General features: G+C 39.4%; 1 protein-coding gene across 1 annotated transcript; it reads right to left on the bottom strand.

Moving 5' to 3' along the window:
• Positions 1-97: 97 nt before the first annotated feature.
• On the bottom strand, positions 98-20,177 carry LOC144666875 (uncharacterized). The gene is made up of 14 exons (XM_078528296.1): positions 20,039-20,177; positions 18,753-18,846; positions 18,013-18,099; positions 13,762-13,837; positions 11,749-11,873; positions 10,745-10,802; positions 9,565-9,649; positions 9,104-9,153; positions 8,077-8,519; positions 6,864-7,584; positions 4,996-5,107; positions 4,455-4,704; positions 2,949-3,740; positions 98-2,468 (listed from the first exon to the last, which is right to left on the bottom strand). Exons 2-14 carry the CDS (start codon positions 18,789-18,791, stop codon positions 1,224-1,226), a joined length of 4,083 nt encoding a protein of 1,360 aa, XP_078384422.1. The 5' UTR covers positions 18,792-18,846; positions 20,039-20,177; the 3' UTR covers positions 98-1,223.
• Positions 20,178-20,384: the final 207 nt, after the last annotated feature.

Below are 20,384 nucleotides of genomic sequence, written 5' to 3'. Positions count from 1 at the left end.
TTTTAAACTCGCAGCACTTTCCCATAACCCCACACGTTTTCCCGCGCTTCATGCCGGCTACATGTACTTGCTTCGACTCTAGAAGAGAAGAGAGAGAGAAGAGAAGTATCGTTTATTAAAAACTATAACACTTAGCAGTCCTTAGACTGAATTACGTGTATTGTTACAACTTTATAAAAATGTATTAAAACTATTATATATCTATATTACAGGATTAAAAAATATTAAAAGCTATTTATTATTAAAAACTATTAAAAGCGGTCTATACGATGCAATAGACTTTAGTTGGCTAACTGGATTGTTTGTTTTCTTTGTGATTCGTTAGAGGGACTACTTTGATTTGGTTTTACGACATCAATTGAAAAGCGCTCTATCGCAACATTTCACAAAAAAACATAACAAATATAAAAAATATGCCCCCTTCAGCCTTCATGTCTGTAGACAGTACCGTCACTTGCATCTAAGCGTGAACAGTCGCCGCCGAAACATGATCTTATTGGGTATCAAACGTGACATGATTCCTCATCGAACGTTGAAGTTTAGCAGACCGTAATGGCAACTTTCGCGCTCAAAATGCTCACCATAAACATTGAGTACTGGCGAAACTTTACACCAGAAGTGATTCAAGTGAACCTGCAAATGCATATCGACACAGATCAGGATCAATCTGTGGGAAGAAGTCTTCATATCTAATCTTCCCGCCATTTTGAAACCGGAACGTGTTAAACTTTCGGCGCGAAAATTGCCGTTACGGTTATCTGCCAAACTTCAACGAATCGTGCCACGTTTGATACCCAATTAGATCAGGCGACGAGTGTTCACGCTTACATGCAAGCGACGGTAGTTAGGAAGGGATAAGGAAAAGGAAGGGAAGATTCCGTGTCTCAACAGTACAAACTACTGGGGAATTTGATCAAAACACGCGTCGGTCAACGTGTCGGCCAACGTATCAACCAACACACCACCGACACACTACGGCCCTCGGTCGACACTGTCCGAGAAAAATGTTCCTTTCTGACTCAGCCACTGACTTTTGTATCTAGTTCTTTATGAAATGCAATGAACTAAGTGATCTCTAGACTACAATCTAACACAGCACAAAATAAAAAATGTCTTGTAGTCTTTGTAGTTTGTTGTAGAGTTCTTTTCTCTAGGTGGGGGATACGGCCAGTAGGTCTGGTCAGGAGCCCATTACCTCCTGGTCTCGTAGCTTTTACAGTACTCTAACAACAATTGCTAACTATACACCACATCATTTCAACAAGGGCATCACACTGCTTCTCCCAGCTGTACTTCTCTTCGTAACATGTCCGCAGCCTTTGAATCTCTTCAAGTCGCTCTGCTCTGTCTTTCAGACGAACAGCTCTGATTGCCTTGGCCCAATCTTTAGGGTCAGCAGAATCCACCACAAGTGGCTTGCCTAATGGTAAGCAGCGCAGTGCATCTCCAAAACCTGAATTACCACTCACAAGAATGGGAAGACCAGCAGATAAGGCTTCAAGTGCGGTCAGTCCAAACCCCTCTGTCCTTGAAGGCATGATGGCAAGATCAGCCTCACAAAACAGATCTTTCAATCTTTCTTTACTTTTCACGAATTTTCTGACAATCAGTTGATCTTTAGAGATTCCACTCTGCAGTAAGTTGTCTGCAACTTCCTCTTGTTTCCCGTCAGGTGCGCCCACAAAGATCAGACGATAAGATCTGTCTTTGAGTTCAACTATTGCTTTAGCAGCAATATCATATCCTTTGAGACTGAAGTCTTCAGGATCACCACGGCCAAAGGTCAACACCTTGAACTTGTCACTCTCATTTGTTGCTTGCTGTACGTTTGAAAACTCATTGAAAGTGCCTGGAGTCAGCTGGATTATTTCTTGGTGTTTCTTGCATGAACGAAGGTAAGAAGAGTAGGCCTCTGTCAACTTGGGTCCAACTGCCACAACAAGATTTGCCAATTTACACAAGTCTACTTCAGTTCTATTCTTCTCTTCGCCTTTGGAAATGGCCTTGGGGTAATTTTTGTGCATTCCAAGTTCTTCAGGCGCAGTATGCACTACTTGCACCCACTTACAGCTGTGGGACTCTCTGATGACTTGGGCTTGTTTACCAAGTTTCCCTCCATGACCCAGTACAATGTCAATGGCAAGGTCTCTTGGTGGGAAGCTCAGCCAGTCGAGGGGGTCATTGTAGCCTGGACGTCTCTCTGCTTCTCTAGTGATAACATTGCAGCTTCTAGCGGCTCTCTTCTCTTCTTCAGAACAGGCAAACTGTGGGACAAGGAGAGTGACCTGTACTTGCTCGTGTTTGGCCAATAATGTGGCAAGCTGTCTGTTTATGGTTGACAAGCCTCCCATAGATGAACTCCACTCACTGGCCAAGAGTGTTACTTTCAATGCTGTGTCGGACAACCCTGGATGACCTTGTGCTGGCACGTCTTGAGATATACCCAGTTTGGTGGAAGGAGACAAATCCTACAAAATAATGAAGGAAAACCAAAATATTTCTTTTTATTAATAACTAGCCATGGTATATTGCAATTCCTGTGTATTGATTGGTTTATAGGCCATGGTATATGAGCTCATATACCACGGACCATAAATATGGTAGATGACACGTCGGGGAGAACAGCCGGGAAGCTCAAATATTGCAATTCTTTGTGTGTGTGTTTTTTTTTTAGAAAATGAAGCAATTATTCCACTCGCGCTTCTTGAATAATAGACAGTTATAGCCAACGAGGTGTCGAGTTGGCTATCTACCATCTTAAAACCAACGCGCGCTCGTGGAAAAATTGTTAAATATACTGATGCAAGATTGTCAACCTGTTGGTGTCACGCCTTGAGCGGGCCATAAGAGGTAGATAAAGTAACCTTTTCTACCTTGCCACACGGCACTCTCTCAAGAAGATTACCTTTACAAAATACTGACATTTTATGTTATATGAGTAGTCATACCTGGTTTGTTTTCTGTGAGAACCATTTCTCCATTCCAGGCACTGTTAGTACTTTATCACAGACGCTCTTCATACAAACCAGTCGTTCCCCTTGTTTGATTTCCAGGAGGTGCAAACAGTCACCGTGTTTGCACGAGGATTGGCTGTGGTTTACACACTGTTCACCTCCCTCCGGACAGTACGGGCATGCTACACAAAACTCATACTGCAGTCCATTCAGGTACGGGAGTTCATGTGATAAATCTTGTAGCGTGCTTTCCACGAACAATCGCACACTTCTTGCTATGTCTGCCAAAGCTGACATTGACACCACTTCATCTTGTCTTCTGTGCTTGAGGACAATTTTGATAAAACTCTTTTTGCAAATCAGAATCAAATCGTGGATCACCTGCCTCCCGATAACAAACCAAGCGCCATTTAGGTACAGGTTTGGGGACTGTGTGGGCCCGGTCCTGGAACACCAGGAAATGGTTCTTGAAACAAGCTGTGGGAAGAGTCCATGAGGGACAAACCCAACCAAGAAGCGAAGATACAGTGGGCTGGGATCACAAGTAGACGGCTCTACTTCATAAAGGCTTTCAGGGGATGACTTAAGTTGACTTGGCACAAAGTACTTGACATCATCCGGGGAGGGCGAGAACTTTGCGATCAAACCAAACCGCTCCATCATGTTCAAGATGTCTTCCTTGACAAGGCCTTCTTGGATGAATTTGGAGAACACGCGGTCAACTAGTTCCATGCTGAGGACACCGCTTCTTTCGACTTGCAGCCAGTACTTGGACCTGACAGGATCCTGAAAACCAAATATCAATGAAGACTGAATACATTAAGTCATTCTAATGATTAAGAGAACTAACTGAAGATAGTCTCAAGTCGACACTGAAATTCCTAGACCCCGCTGACGGAAGGCCGGCCTTCATACTGGAAGGCTCAGCCCCGAGATCCAACCCACACCCTTTGATATACCTTTTATACAGAAAAAGGTAACCCTTTTACAAGCCTTGGATAGAAAACGGTAACATTTTACATGCCTAAAGAAGGGATACTGCATCTCTTGCACTTGAATAACCCCTTAAAGTACTTAAACGATCGTTTGGTGGGTCTGTCTCAGATATTTTGAACTACCTTAATGACAGTTTACGCACTGGGGTTTCAGTACACTCACTGGTAAAAACGCAAACAAAAGAAAGCAGTTGGAAATAAACCTTTCAAATGTTTTGCTTTGTAGTGTCGCTGAATAGCTTTACCTTGTTCTGCAACTTAATTTGCAGTTTACAATTTCCTTTACCTCGTCCCCAGGCCTAATCTCTGCGTACGGTCGTACGCTGGCTGGCAACCCCCAAAATTTCTAGGCTGGCTGAATTAACCAATTTCGCTTAGTTATGGATGCTCTGCTAACGTGCTTCTTCGGCTCCGCTAAAAGATGATTCTCCCACAAAGCCAAAAAATCATATACGCCAAAGCTAGGTTAAAGTTTGAATCCTGCAGTCCTTGTTTTCTTACCTACCGTTTTCTCAAAAGGTGGAATCGTTATCAGCTGCTTGAAAACGTCAATCAGCCACTGAGCTTGTAGAACAACTGTACTGCGGTGATTGATAATTACTCCAATGTCATGATAGAAATTGACTAAGGTGGAAAATTCTTCTTCGTCATTTATGAGGCACACTTTTCTGGCATACCTTCGAAGCTGTTCCACATTTATGTGATAAATGTGTTCAGCGACCAAGGCTTTGATCACTTTTTCGAAATTGAGCCACCTAAAAACAATCAAAAGAATTTGTACTTCAGCTTAAAGCAGGCAAGTAGCTGTGTAACCTAGGTAGGTTATTCGTGCTTGACTTACGCGCAGTTCAAGCAGATTTTGAGGAATCGTTGATTCAGAACAGTTGTTCGTGGACATACGACATTATTTCCCAATTTTCAAGTTGAGTTTGTACGATATGCACGCCTTATTTGATTGTTTGAGATATAATACGCGCGGATATTTCATAGGACAAAAGCGGGCAACGATCCGTCCTCAAGTTCCCAACTGTACGGCATTACTCTACCTTACTGGAATTTTCTCCCCCATGTATGGCTCTTGTCTTAACACTTCCATGATTCTGTTTCTTAGTTCTTCAATTTCATCATTTCTATACATGTCAGTGTTGCTCTCTTCCTCTGTACATGATAAAATAAAGTAATAAGAGATCACGATCTTACTTGTGTATTAATCATCAGATCATACCTTTTTGGAACTGAAACCATCACCCATACTATTTGGGATTGGCAGTGTTTTCAAACAAGAGAGGATGTTTTAAGTATCCAATAACTAAAAGTGGCTATAAGCCACTAAACTCGGAAAAGTTATTATGAAACAAGAATCGAAAACAACAAACTGACAAATAAAGGTTTGCTAATACAAATGATGTTATACTTTCCAAACTTCTGTTTACTTCACTTTGATTGTCATCAAATACTGATCGAGAGCAGACCGAAAGGCCAAGAGATAGAGTTCCCATCATCGGTTGCAAATTGATTTCTTTCTTTTTATTTATCCTTTTTGTTATTTGAAGGTAACGAAAAATAATAATAATAATAATATCATTGGCTATAAGTCGAGCGATTTTTTTTTCACCAAATCGTACTGAAATAAATTCATCTTTAGCTGAGTGTTTTGGGTTAGTTTTTTTCTAACTGGTTCTAAAAAAACAAAGGTTTACGGTCTCGGCTTATAGCTGAATAAATATCATAATATTATTTCAAGAAAACTGACATTAATACAATATTTCGGTTGGTGACTAAGCATGTTAATTTTATGTAATTTAACAAGAAATGTAGGTATCAGAGAAAAGGTCTAATTCTCCAGAGGCCTTAAAACACTTGCACGCATTGCGTGCATATGTCTAACAGGAAGCGAGTGAAGGAGTGATGGAGTGAATTCACTTCGCCCACTACAACTCTTTTCCGAGTTAAAAATAGGGGCCGCCACAGTCATATACTGCCCATGTTTAATTCTTATCAAAACAGAAGTTTCAATACACACGTGATATATCCTATTTGACCTTTTTTGTCTGTAGTATCGCTGTATTTTTTACGAGTCTTGCAGTACAAATGACAAGCAAAAATGTACAGCGATACTCCACCCTAAAATGCCTAATAAGAGATTTATTATCCAACGTTTTCTTTTTCCCAAAATGCTGACTTTCCAACGTTTTTGAATCATTCGCGCGCTTAAGAGAAACACGGAACCTGTTAAACTGGTTTCGTAGAGTACAAATGTCGTGAGATATTTGTACTTGTTTCGCGCGTTTGTTATTTGTACTTGTTTCTGCACGAAGCGGAGTTGGATTATAAATTATCATATCTAATCGCAGTTATGCACGCAACTAAAGCTTTTGCGAAAAGAAAGTCTGAAAAAATTCAGACTTGAACGGCATTCGACACCTCGAGGCTGGCCAGTTGGCCATTTCAAAGCGCGGCCTAACTTAACAATTTACGATCTGTTGTCAAAATCACTTCACAAAATATTCAAGGAATTGTGCGCGCTATGATTGTTCAGTTCGAGCTCATTATTAGCTCCATAAAGCACGCGGCTTACGTCACGTGCGTGCTTTATTGAGTTATAATGCACACGACTTACGTTTCGAGTTTGAGCGTGCGCAACTTTTTAAATATTTTTTAAAAGAAACAAAAAACCTCCTCGTGCATTGTTGAGTTTCGATCGAGTTATAAGCACTTGGGGAATTTTTGTGAACACTGGAGAAGCACTGATCAGTTGTGCGTCGTGCTTCCTGCGTGAATTCCTGCGTGCTTATATAATTTTTATATTTATTTATTTTTTCTTACATATATATTTTTTTTTTCAGCAAAGTGCACTGAGAAAAAAGCTAATAACACAAAATGCACTACAACATCTTTAGCTATGGATCTTCACCTGGTTGTTGTCTTGTTTTCTTCGTACCCTTCCTGAAAAATTTCTTGATCCAACTTCGAACTGATGTTGCGTTGGCAATGCTGGGTTGTGCATGTTCTTTCTCTAATGCTGACTTTGTGTTATCGATGCTGAACAAAGGTCGGATCACGTGTCTCTCATACTCCTTTCCAAAGATTCTCTTCTCTATCTGCGATCTCATAACTGCCACATCTTCGAATGGTTTGTCTGCATGAGTGCCAACAATGAACACCGGTGGCCGGAGGTACGGCAGCTCGTCATTTGCGCTTCCAACGGTCCCTTCCCTCGTCTGTGTAATACTGTGAACTGTGACAAGCCACGATAGCAAATTCTCCATATTTGTTTCACCGTTTGGATTTTCCAGAAGAACATCATGGACACCTTGCCTGGCACACGGCTGAGCTCTGGCATTTAATGCCTTGCTGAGGTTGCAAACCAGTAGGTAGACAGCTCGTGTTGAGAAAAACACAGGATGAGAAGCATAGTACAGATGCTGACCAGCAAAATCCCACAGATCCACACTGACAACAGTTTCATCTTCCTTCGTTTCGCTTTCAACACGCCGACCACTAAGGTAATTCCAGTACTCATCAACATTCTCTGTGAAGTCCTCTGGAGGCGAGGTAGCATCAATCGCTAAGGCAGGCTCTTCAGATGTGTTTTCACTGGGGTCAAAAGCCAGCTGATCTACATTTCCAGCAGCCTAAAATAGAGCCATAAGACCAAATTACAACAAGGCATTTAATGATCAGACACAAGTTAGCAGAGTGTAATACAGCCTTCTTGTAGCTGTCTGTGGGTAGTTGTCTCAAGGAAGAAGAAATGGCATACCCGTGCCTGGGGAGGTACTCAATTTATTGTTCAGTTCAGGGGCTGATCCAGGATTTACTAACTAAGGTCACACTGAATTACCACCCTTAAACCATACATCCAGAGAAATTTCCTTTCACGAAATACATGTATCGTGTTAACCGAGTTGCAGGTCAGTTATGAATGAATATCGAGCTTGTCTCAAGCTTGTCACCACAACCATTTATTTGTGTTTGCGTTGAGCTAGTTCACACGTGTTTTTCTTTGCGCTTGTGTTTGCGTTGTTCACGGTGTTTTTTCCCTGCGTTTGCGGAGTACAAGTACGTGTTAACCTAGCTTTACAGTCAGTAGCAGTTAAGCTTCACTAGTTTATCTACAAACATACCTGACCGACGTGTGGACCATTCCTGTCTTTCATCTTCAAACCCGCTTTTTTACGTTTTCCTTTAAAACCACCTTTGGATGAGGGCAACAGTACTTCCTCGTGATTAAGCTGTTTTTCTTTTGATTTAACCAGGCTTTCAGCTACCATCCTTGCAATATGTTTAGAAAACTCAAACGATCCTGATTTCTCGTCGGTTGAATGCCAGTTCATAACTTGATCGACTTCAATTTCACATTCTGAGGGGCCAACTTCAATTCCATCAGTACTCTGTTCTTTAGGGTCAAACGGCAGACCAAGAAGGGACTTCTTCAAACTTGTCTTTCCAGCACGATCCTGACCAATTACCATTATTCGACCGCGATAGACACACACAGATCCATCTCTGAGAGCCTTTTGGTAGGCTATCAGTGCCTCTTCTCCACGCGCGCGTATAGCTGCAGGACCTAAGGTAGGGAAAGGTAGTTTTCATCAATGTTAGAAATACTGAAAATTAATTACTTTTATGGTTATTTTCTATTATTAAAAACTAGCAGTGGTATATTGCAATTCCGGAGTTTTGATTGGTTAACAGGTAATGGTATATGAGCTTCTATACCATTGACCACAACATTTAAAATGTTTTTGAGTGCGTTCCAACAAACTATGTCCATGGTTGTAGTTTTTAATAATTCCAAATAACATTTTGGTGAACGATTGATTAAATTTAAATAATTTACCTATTGTGACAATATACACTAAACATAAGGTTTATTATAATAATAAAGTATTTTTCGTTTGTCTCACGACCACCCCCCAACACGCCCCCGGACCCAACCAACAAGCGCAGAGCGTGCTTATAATCACGCGCAACCAGTCGACCTTATCGCCTGATGAAGACTAGCAGTATGCAGTCGAAACTTTGCGATCTACATCACAAGTGACACTACGTCGTGAGACAAACGAAAAATACTTTATTATTATTGTATTCTACCACGATGATTAACCACAACATTTTTTACGATATAAGGTTTATTGTTGACCCACTTACTCATGTTGACCTTCCAAGCATCACAGGTATCTACAATGTGATTATACCAGCTGAAAAATGAGGAGAGATAAAAAAATAATCATGTAAATAAATGAAAATAAATCAATGGTAGATAAGCGCTGTTGACAAAAACACAATTTCTATCTTTTTTACATTTTTTGTGATCATTGATTTCACGTGACGGCTGTTCACATCCTCCTTTTTTCTCAACGTGAAAACAACGTGGAAAGGACAATTCAATAGCAAAGCGAGAGTGGCAAACATTAATGAAAAATCTTGATTTTTATAGCTACCCTCCACCCCAATTGTGCACAGGCTTCGCCGGCTAAGAGGGATAAGTGGCTCTGGGAATGAGAATGAACCCACTTGCGCTCCGCGCTCGAGTTCGCTTCCAGTTTTCTCGTGGTCCTTGCATTCAACAATCTGAGTAAGTAAAAAAGCAAACAGAAAAAGATACGTACCTTTTTCTCTCCGCGACTGTAGGTGCCACCAATTCATAAATCTGCGGTCCGTTGTTTGTCGTGGTCACAAGAAAGGCCCTCTTGTCTATTTGGGGTGGAAAGGAGTTGGGTGTCAATTGAGCATGTGGGATTATTAAAGCATGTTAAAGGGTTATGCAGTCTGTCAAGTCTGCCGTAAAGCAATTGGTTCACACGTAAGTGCAACACAAATTCAAGCGACAATTCACACGTACATGTAGAACACAAACGCAAGGAACGTAGTATACCCCAACATATGCAGACACAAGATGGTGGACAGGTCACGCTTTAATTGCTTGCCTATGCGCTTACATCCTAGCAGTGTTCTGAGGCGTGAAGCAAGTGCAAATGCAGCCCGAAGTGCAAGAAATTGCGCTTGCATTTTCGCCTGCGACCAGCATTTGGAGAATTGTTTGCCTCCCGTAAACAGTATTCCCCAACAAGTCACAGATAGTTTTTGTTTCGCTTTATTCACAACTTTGATCTCTTCGTACTCACAGCAATCACAGCAATCTAGCTCGATTTTGTTAACTCTCTTTTTTAAAACACCGCATTCGATTAGATTACACAATCCTTAATTGAAGATAAACAACGAGTAACACATGATTGGTTCGCTAAATCACCAAACTTATCTCTTTACATAACTGCGGAAATCGCTAATGGCCTAATGGAAAACTTTTGCCTTAATCATCAACAACAGATGCTATAAATTAATCTCATCGTTCGATAAGTAGTTGTCACTTACTAACTTTTAAGCAATACAAAGTTTACCGACAAGCAGTCGTACAATCTCGACTTCTATTTTAGGGTTGATGGTTTAAAATTTTCCATTCAAATGATACTACTTGTTCAACTGTCTTCAACGCGGCGTTTCTAAAACGCAGGTCACAGGTCAAGGGTAAAGGTATAACAGGTCAAAAGTTAGGGCGTGGAAAAAATTTTTGCGAGTGGTGTCATTGTTTCATTTAATGTTCCAGTTTCAATTTAAATTTAAAAACATAACCATGTCTGACCCGCTACCCTTACCTGTGACCCCCCACCCTTGACCCACCTTTTATAAACATCGTCTTCAATGTATAATATTTTATTTTCCATGTGTTTCCAGTACACCCCACCAAAGAAAAAATACACCTTTATGTGTAAAGTATTTAAATAAACCTACCTGTTGCTACGTTTCTTACCAGGACTGTATTTATCTTCAACACTGGACTAAACAAAGTCTACAGAACACCGGGATAAATAGACAATAAAATGAATAAATAACTGACAACCGGTGAATTAGAAAAATAAGCAAGTTTTGATAACGTTCACTACTTACTTGTCTTACTTCAGTGCTAAAAATGTCTCGGATTTGACCGCAGTCAAACGACAGGAATTCACAAGAAAGTAAATTACTTCAAAGATAAGGTTTTTGATTTCCATTTTATCCATTCTAGTCATGGCCATATTTTTTATGCAAAGAGTAAAATTCGCACCGATTTGCGCCTGTTAAACAAAAACTAAGGTGTGTAAAATAATGGGACAGAAAAACTCAGAAAAAATCCACCTTAAGTCAGGCAATCAATTTTTCTACCTGTTTACAGCTTTCTGTAATTGATATTAACATTTGCCCTTTTATACTAGCATTTAATCCACTGCGACAAATGAGGCAATTATAAGATTGATGCAATATTTTTTAAAATTTATAAACAAAATTCTAATTAATGTTCTTCAAAATGGGTAGCTTTCTATGCAGACGTTCTTTTGGCTTGTCTGTGAGGACAAAAGAACACCTGCATAGGAGGCTACAAAATATTGGGTTGTTGGGTTGTCTCCCATACAATTCAAAAAGGGTCCTATAGCTAACCTCATATAACATTAAAAATGTTTGGTGTGTAGCTGGCAGGCATGTTAATTAAATTTAGTAAAAAAAAATTATTAAAAGCACTCAGAAGTAAATCATTTGATTTTATCACACATCAGTTACATATTCCAGCAGGACGCAGTTAAACATTTGCATTGTGCTGAAGAAGGCAATAAATAGTTAGTGGCCGAAACGTCCAAACCATATTTTTTAGCCAGTGTCAACTTTTTAATTATTTTTTACCAACTTTTTTTTTCTCATGTAACATCTTTACTTAGTGTTTTTGTTATCACATTTTCAAATAGATTCCCTCAAGTTATTACCTTAATATCATCTTGGTAGTCATAGTTTGCAGAAATTGTTCTAAGTTTTTGAACCTTAAGAACAAGCTTGTCATCCTCCTTTGTAAGTAAAATTAACAAATCTTCCAATAAAAGCACATGGAGATCTAAAAAACAAGACAATACTTTTGTCAGCTGAGTTGGTAGTTAAAGGCATTAATGCACTGACACTGTGGAATTTACATTGTCAAATACAGACATTTCATGTGAAATTCTTCTAAACAGATATTTGAATTAAAATAACTTAAAGGAGATACTTCATGGATAATACATCTTGAAAAACTTGGCAAGTTTTTTCAAGTTCATCAATCATAATCCATTTTAATCTTCGTCAGTCTAAACTATGATCCTTGTTTAATTTATTTTTGCATTTTTATTTCAACTCCTTTGTTGTTTTTCTTTGTTAGACAACTACTATTTTGAGGTTTCCTTCAATTTGAAAGTAATCAGAAAAATGACTTAAAATATTGTGACATTGACTATATAAAAGTTAAGGCACTATCACAATCCAGTTTTGGGACGTAACCCAGGTACCATCAGATACCTTACTAAGATACCTAAGAGGCATCATCGTGTAAATTAAAAAAGCAACTTTTTAAAAAAGTAATATAAATGAAATGCAATTTTTAACCCTTTATAACTAAAAAGGTACAAAGATTATGGGTGCAGTCCTTATGACCCTATACCCCACCCTTCAGGGGCAAGGAACTAAGAAGAACAGGTGTCCTTGCTATATAGAGAGTTGCACCCCCACCCCCTCCAGATCTTTGTCCTGCTGCTATAATATCCCTAATCTCTCACTAAAAAATTGAAAAAACACAAATTTGTAACAAAGATATTTTTTTCTTAGTTGTTATAAGCAGCTGTGTAGCGTGATATCACTTTACTAGCTTCATAACATAGAGGGCAAAATTACTGAATGCTGATTGGCTGAGACAGAGGGCATTTTTCCTTAATTTTGGTAATTGCCCTGGGCAAAATTAAATGATCCTGATTGGACAAACAGGAAAATTGCTCGTTTCTGATTGGCTGAGCGCGCTGCATTTCGTTGGCTTCAAGATGGCGGGATTTTGAGCAGAATTTTCAAACACAGCACTCGCTTGTACATAGATCTTTTCAAAATTTGACTTCAGTTTCCGCAGATATGTGATGAAAATGAAATGGAAACGGGGTGATAGCTTGAAACGAAGATCCGAAAGCTGAAAAAGAAGATTGTTACAGTTGAAAACAGTAAAAAAATAGCATCAGACACTTGCGAGTGTGCAACGATTCAAACTCATTCATAGCGGCCGGCAACTGACATCTCCGTTTCACTTCTGTCATCTCTAAGACTCGTCACCAGCAACCCAGGATATAAAAGAGGACATATATAGTTTGTTCTGTGAAAGAAGATCACATTTACCAGACAAATTACTTCTACAAGTTTGTTTGAGGTCGTTGTTTGCTGTTATCTATGTCGAGGACTGACATGCGAAGCCGCTCGCAGAGGAAAGCTTCAAAACGTGCAAACAGGTGAATAAAATTAAGCTTACGTTTATAGAGTGTTTGCTTGTTCAATTGTTAATAGCTTTTTTTTATTATTTTCACGACTTCCATACCTTTCATTGCATACAACTGTCAGCTAGCGTTATTCTTTTCCGAACATCACGATTTCCTCGATTATGAGGGACGTTTTTGTTTCGCAAGCCAAATTAAGCTTCGCGCTGTACAGTTTTAATTATTAGCATCGAAAATTTTCAGAAAATTTTGCTCTCTATGTCATAAACAAGTAATCACATGTTTCCTCGTAAAATTAAGGATTAATATCACTTGTGTTTTCAGAAGTTTAGAAATTGCCCTTGTCGCTTTGCGACTCTGGAAATTTCTACAACTTCTGAAAACAAGCGTGATATTAATCCTTAATTTTACTCGGCCCCATGCGATTACCTATACAAATACTGAGCTTTTAGTCAAACAGAGTCTGTTACAAATCACCTCCTTAGGAGACATACTAACCGATAGACTTTGTGGGGCTTATTCTCCATGTGAGTGGACCATCATAAATCAGCCTCTTCTTACTCAGGTCTAAGTTCTATCACAAATAACAAGGAAAAAATACATTAAGAATTATCGGGTTCAATAAAATAATGTTGCTTTAAAGAAAGGCCAATTTTACCATTAAAGTCTGACAATCTATAATCACCCACAACTGTGTGTAGTAGTAATGTACTGAACTGAAATACATTTCTCTATAGTGCTATATGGTAACCTTTGTGACCAGTAAAAAAATTAACTTTGCTCATATTTGATCATTATGGTGTATTTTGGCAAAAATCAACCCTTGTAAAATTTTGCTGCGATTGCGCCGCGTTTTCGGCCACCGCGATTCGCGACGCGATGGGCCAGGAATCGCGCCGCGATTGGGCTTGGATCGCGCCACGATTCATGCCGCAAATGCGCCGCGTTTTTGGCCGCCGCGATTTTCACTTCGCGGCGCGATTGCATACCGACAAAACAAACATTCTGGCCTTGTATCAAAACAACATCATTTATTTACAGAAGCTTAATTACAGAAAAAGATGGCCAGTTTTGCTGCCAAGCATGGAGAGCGTGAGCCTTGAACTCAGCTCAGCATTGAATGGCCCTCACTCAAAATGTTTATCTACTTCCACTGTCGAGTTTTGTGGTTTTTTAAAGAACACAGTTCAGCTGTAGTTCAGTCAACAAGTCCGTGTCAATTCCCACAAGATAGCTGCACAGGCAGACCATCCTATGTGTTCGTGGTTAATTATTGTTGTGGACATGAGACAAACAAAAGAAATTTTGAAATCTATAAGGGTTACTGAAATAAAGCTCTGGAAATTAAATATCTAAACTACATTTCGCTCTAAATATCTCAATAAAGATTAATGAAACGTTTATCGACTCATATGTGTTGTATTTTTTTGCCTGCGCAGCCCGTTTAAGCGCCTTTTTAACTGATTTAGCCGGCCAAAGGCCGGTAAGAGAGAAAGAGGAGACAAGGCTTGCAAGTTGGCGGCTGCCAGCAGCAACCTCCTCCACTTCAAACCGGAATAACACCAAAATACCGAAAATCTCGCCTGTCTGACGATAGCTGTCGATTGGTGAGTTGTTGCTCTATCTCTTCGCTGAATTTTGCCTTCATCCCTCCAACATTTTCTGAGAAAATCCACGCTGAAATCATGCATACAGCTTTCTCAATATGATCGGTGCTCAACTCAGTGACCAAAAGGATTTCGAAACATGCAGGCCATTTCAAATTCCAAAGCTTATCTACATTTATCTTTTTTTCTTTGGCAAGTATTTTGTCAGCCTCCAAGTCACAAAAGAAGTGGCCAAGCCAGCGAATAAAATATATAAAATTTTAAAGTTCCAGGAACCAGGTACTCAGGTTCTAGCTACTTCCTTCTGGCACTCCTAGTAATTTAAGCAGTGCTCCTAAAATTTTTAGCTGTGCGCCTAAAATTACACCTGTGCACCTAAAAATTGAGACCTCTGGTAGCACAAGTGCTCCCAAAGCCAAAAGTAAACTTTGAGCTCTGGCATACAGCTTTCTCAATATGATCGGTGCTCAACTCAGTGACCAAAAGGAATTTGAAACATGTAGGCCATTTCAAATCCACCGTGACCAATCAGGTTTTGAACCGTGTTGGGCTGCCGCGGGATGCCAGCGCCAGCACTGATTGGCGAATTTGAAACGGCTTGCATGTTTCGAATTCCTTTTGGTCGCTGAGTTGAGCACCGATCATATTGATCGAGAAAGCTGTATGCATGATTTCAGCATGGATTTTTTCGGAAAATGTTGGAGGGATAAAGCCAAAATTCGGCGAAGAGATAGAGCAACAACTCACCAATTGACAGCTATCGTCAGACAGGCGAGATTTTCGGTATTTTGGTGTTATTCCGGTTTGAAGTGGAGGAGATCGCTGCTGGCGGCCGCCGACTTGCAAGCCTTGTCTCCTCTTTCTCTCTTACCGGCCTTTGGCCGGCTAAATCAGTTAAAAATCTCGATGATTTGGTAAGTGCAGAATGCAATATAGAACAATTGAAAGTATGATGTTTTATATATGTTCGTGTTTATTTGCTTTATTTTACTTTCGGAAAAACTGTTCACGTGCACAGGCTACTTGTATTCTTTCCCAGGTGTTCCTTACGCTAATCTTTGCAAACGTAACACGACACTTTTGTTCGTTTGTAACAAAATACTTTTGTCTTCCTTGAAAATGCGATAACATGAAACTTTTGTTTTTTGTTTGTTTTACGGCGGCATCGATGACATTTGTTTAATTTAATTAAGTTACGGTTTAGACTGCACAAAAGACGATTCTCAAAAACTAAAGAAACAAATCTAATCAAAAAACATATTTTTCGACAGGTTTTTTAAAACGCAGTACAGCTAGGATATTTGTTTCCTGGTTATCAGGTGTTCACGCCGAAAATCCCGGTGCAAGTTTTTGCATACCTAATTACGAAGGCGCTGTGAAAGTCTCAAAATCTAATTTAATTAATTTGCGGTTTTTACTTGGCGCCAAGAAGTCTGCAGGAAGCTTAAGCCTACCGCAAACACGCAATACAAGCGCTGTTCATGATAGTTCCAGAAAACAACGTAGACTAATCTGCGCATGCGTTTGGTGTAAATTACGTTGAGTAGCACCGCAAGCAGAGCAAAGGGTTTTCTGAAACAAATATATACGTTTGAGATCTTCATATGAAAGTAACGTAGATGTGCTCCAGGTTTTACCTAGGGGTACGGTCAGGTGCTCCCCACCCCCACCCCCTCCACAAGGAATAATTAATTAATTGATATTAATTAATTAACCACGAACACATAGGGTGGTCTGCCTGTGATAGCTGTCGAAATTAACAAGCTGTCGCTCAAATTAACAAACAAATTCTAGCAGTTTCCACAGTGACGCTTTTCCCTAAAGTTAGGTCGCTTCTAAACTCATGTTATTAATTAACAGAAGCAGCCAAAAAAGAACACATTTCTCCAGTCCTGATTGTGAAGAGAAAGCATTCCAACTTACTCAAAATAAAATTTCTTTTCTGCTTGGGATAGCGCGAGTGATGGCATGTACTATGTACCACATGACCTAACTCAGCCAATCCTAACGCTCAGTTCACGACACCTTGCGGGAAAAGGCAGGAATAATTCGCTATGTGTGGTCTACGGGAAGGTAAATACAAAGCTCTAAAAAAAGCTCAGTCTGATAGCCTCTTCGAAGCCACAATTAAAATGCCATCTGGAGGATTTTCAATGCGAAAAGCGCATGCAATTGCGGTGAATTCCTGATTGTATTTGTATTTGAAAAAAATGGCCGACATAAATTTGTCATTCATGCTCAAAAGTATTAAGGTTCCTTAAAGATAAGAAAAGAAAGAAACAAAGTGTTTGAAAAGTTTAAAAGTACGGACTGTAAAGAATTTAAACTTCTCATCTTTTAATTTATCTTTATACTCAGTATCACGCGCCGCTTTGTCTCGCCAGTTCATCTAGACTAAAACTAAATAAAACTTTTCTTGTGGGAATCATGTCCTCACGGCTCACTGTCACGTATTAAAATGTTTTTCGACATTTTAAAATCAAACTAGTTTTATTACCACTTTGTTAAGTACTTTAAGTTTTTTTCATCTATACATTAGTCATGATTTGCATTCCAACCACAGCATGATTTGTGAGAATTTCAAAGCATTGACTCATTTCTCCCGGTGAGAATTTCGAAGTGAGTTCTCGCCGGGAACACAAGTTTCCCGACATTTATTCCAGCCCCCCAAATCAAGGTGCGGTAGTAATCAATCGCGCCGCAAGCGTGCTCATCGCATCGCGATTTCGTAACAGCCCACCCAAATCATGCTGCGGTATAGCAATAAATCGTGCTGCGATCGTGTTCAACACGCTGCGATCGTGTTCAACGTGCCGCGAGCGGGAATCGCGACGCGATGCCAGATATCGCGGCGCGATCGCGCTCACTTACAATCGCGTCGCGATGTCAACAAATCGCAGTGCAATCGCGGTAAAATTTTTACAAGGAAAACATTAGCTTCCTAGATAATTTTCATTTTCAAAACAACCACCCTAGGGCGAAAAAAACTTCATCGAGCCTCTTTAAGACTTCAAAAAAAGCTTCAGCCACACTCAGATTGGGCTCTCATTTTATTCAAATTTTCATTTAATTTTTTTGGACAAGCCTCCCACAGTCCCTTTCATAAGAGATTTTGAGAGATATTCAATGCTGGCCATCCTACCTCAATCTCTTCATTGAGTTTTTTGTTGGCATCAGTAGCACCTTTATCAGGCTTCTTAACAATTTTTCTGTGAAAGTCTATTAGCCTCTGTAAATATAACAAAAAAGCAGGATACTTGAGATTTAACTAACTGGAAGATAGTTCACAGTAACCCATAAAAAACATTCTCAGGACTGCATGACCACTTAATTTGTGTACCCACCTGACAGAGTTTTTAAGCTTAGGCAGCTTGCAGTTAGCCTTTATACTGGGATACAACCCTCCAAAGTTATTTTTTCCTTGGTGGCCATTTGGCCACTGACTGCTCAAGTTTGGTCGCCAGTGAAAAATTTTAGTTGTTAAATAAATTATTAAGCTCATGCTTTCAATTCTTCTTCTCAATTTTAGTCACCAGGCTGGCGACTTCGGTTCCAATGTAGTCCCCAGCTCCAAAATTTTAGTCAGCATATGGCGGCTAAAATGGTCTTAACTTGGAGGGTTCGGATAAATTACATAGGCAGATGATTTGTTGTAACAAATGTATAACCAACTGTCTTTCAAGAGTTTGTTTGGGGCTAAGTTATTTAATTTGCTTCCTCTATCATCAAAATGTCCCCCCCTCCCCCCTTCTTCTTCAAACAAACACAGCTCCAGTGTGGGAAAGATTCATACAATATCCTGTCATGTTTGCATTTTCATTATTGCAATCAACTAAATGTATACAAAGGATCAACTGAATTTGTCTTTATACTTCTTAATACCTCTGTATCCAGTCCCTGATAAAATTTTGACCTCTTCATTAGTCAGTTTTTGCTGTCTGCATGGCCGATTCACCTCTAAGGTTTGTAGAATAAACTGAAATGGCAAGACAATTGTTGGCAATTACAGGTATATCATTCAAATCTGTTATAAGGAGATTAAAATGTGAATAAAAGAAAATTATATTATATAAAGAACTTTTATATATGTAACTTATAAATAGCAGTTTTGAAACTATATAAAAGCCTGGAAAATCTCAGGCTTGAATAAATATAATGAGATAATGAGATATACTACTTATTAACCTCGTCCGTTCGGTCATTACAGGGGAATCTCAGACCGAGGCCTTGATGTATTGACCGCGCTGACAGCTCGGTCAATACATCAAGGCCTCGGTCTGAGATTCCCCTGTAATGACCGAACGGACGAGGTTAATAAGTTATTTATTATATGGCCTTTAAGCACTTTTCAAAAAGAGTATAATCAAGGGAAAAACACTAGAGGTAAACCCGCTCTCGCTCTCTGTGGCTCTCTTCGTTGCTCATACTAAAGAAGTATGGTATGCTTGTATTTTTCTTTCAGTTATTGAAAAGATAATTATATTTTGTCGGCATTTTTTGTTGCTTTGCCCCCTCGCCACTAGCTTTTACTCACAACTCAAAAAACCGTCGAGTTGAGAAAAATTTTCATAATGCCCGGTCATTACAAGAAAATAATGCCCGCTCAGCAGCCAATCAGAGCGCGCGTACTATTGTAGCCATATAATAAACCAATCTTAATGACCTTTACAAATACCAATACACTGCTAGTGCTCTACCAACTGAGCTGTATAAACCAAGCCAACTGAGAAAAGCCAGCTGCCCTAGTACTGTTGGCTTAATAGGTCATTTGTATGAGCATAGTGCAATGCCGTTGCAGAGGACCTTGGTTATAGGAATCATGTTCAAACTAATATTACTTTAATTATATATTTTGCAATTAAATAAACTTTTTAGTGACTAATTTTCTTATTTCTTGTGTTTTTGGCCTCGTGTAAGAATGGCAAGGAGAAGAAGAGTCTTAATCCTAATAGAATTAAGTTTTTACAATAATAATACCAAACCAAAGCTTCTCGCATGCATTGTGAGGAAACAGGATGAAACCAAGAATTTGTTTAATTGACTAGAAATTAATCATGTCTAGCCTGGTATATTGTTTAATTGCAAAATTAGGAAAGTAGTTAAAGAAGTAGGCAGTTCTGAGCTTATCCAGTTTTAACACCTCCAGTATCAAATCAAAAATATCTTACCTGAAGAAAAACAAAATTGCAAACTCAAGAAGGAAACTTGTTCTACTGCACGATCTTCCAAGTTGTGCACTTCCTGCTCCTTCCTGCCTGCAATAAACCTTATGAGTCTTCGAAAAGAGTGGTCAGTGGTTGAAAGTCACGCTTTGGTAGGTACTTCATATATGGTAATTATAAGAAGTACCTACCCACGCTTTCACGCTATCAAATAGCGTGACAACCTTTTTTTATCATTTTAATAAAATTAAAAAAAAAATAGTTTTTTTTCCCGTAAGAAGTTGCCTTTTTTGTGGGAAAATACATGAAAACTAAATTGTCTCCACAGTGGGTACATGTAATATACATGTAA

This window comes from Oculina patagonica, chromosome 9, assembly GCF_052425735.1.
Source record: "Oculina patagonica isolate OP01 chromosome 9, crgOcupat, whole genome shotgun sequence".
NCBI lineage: Eukaryota > Metazoa > Cnidaria > Anthozoa > Scleractinia > Oculinidae > Oculina > Oculina patagonica.
The sequence above is the reverse complement of the archived record's forward strand: the minus strand, read 5'-3'. Positions and strand labels throughout refer to the sequence as shown.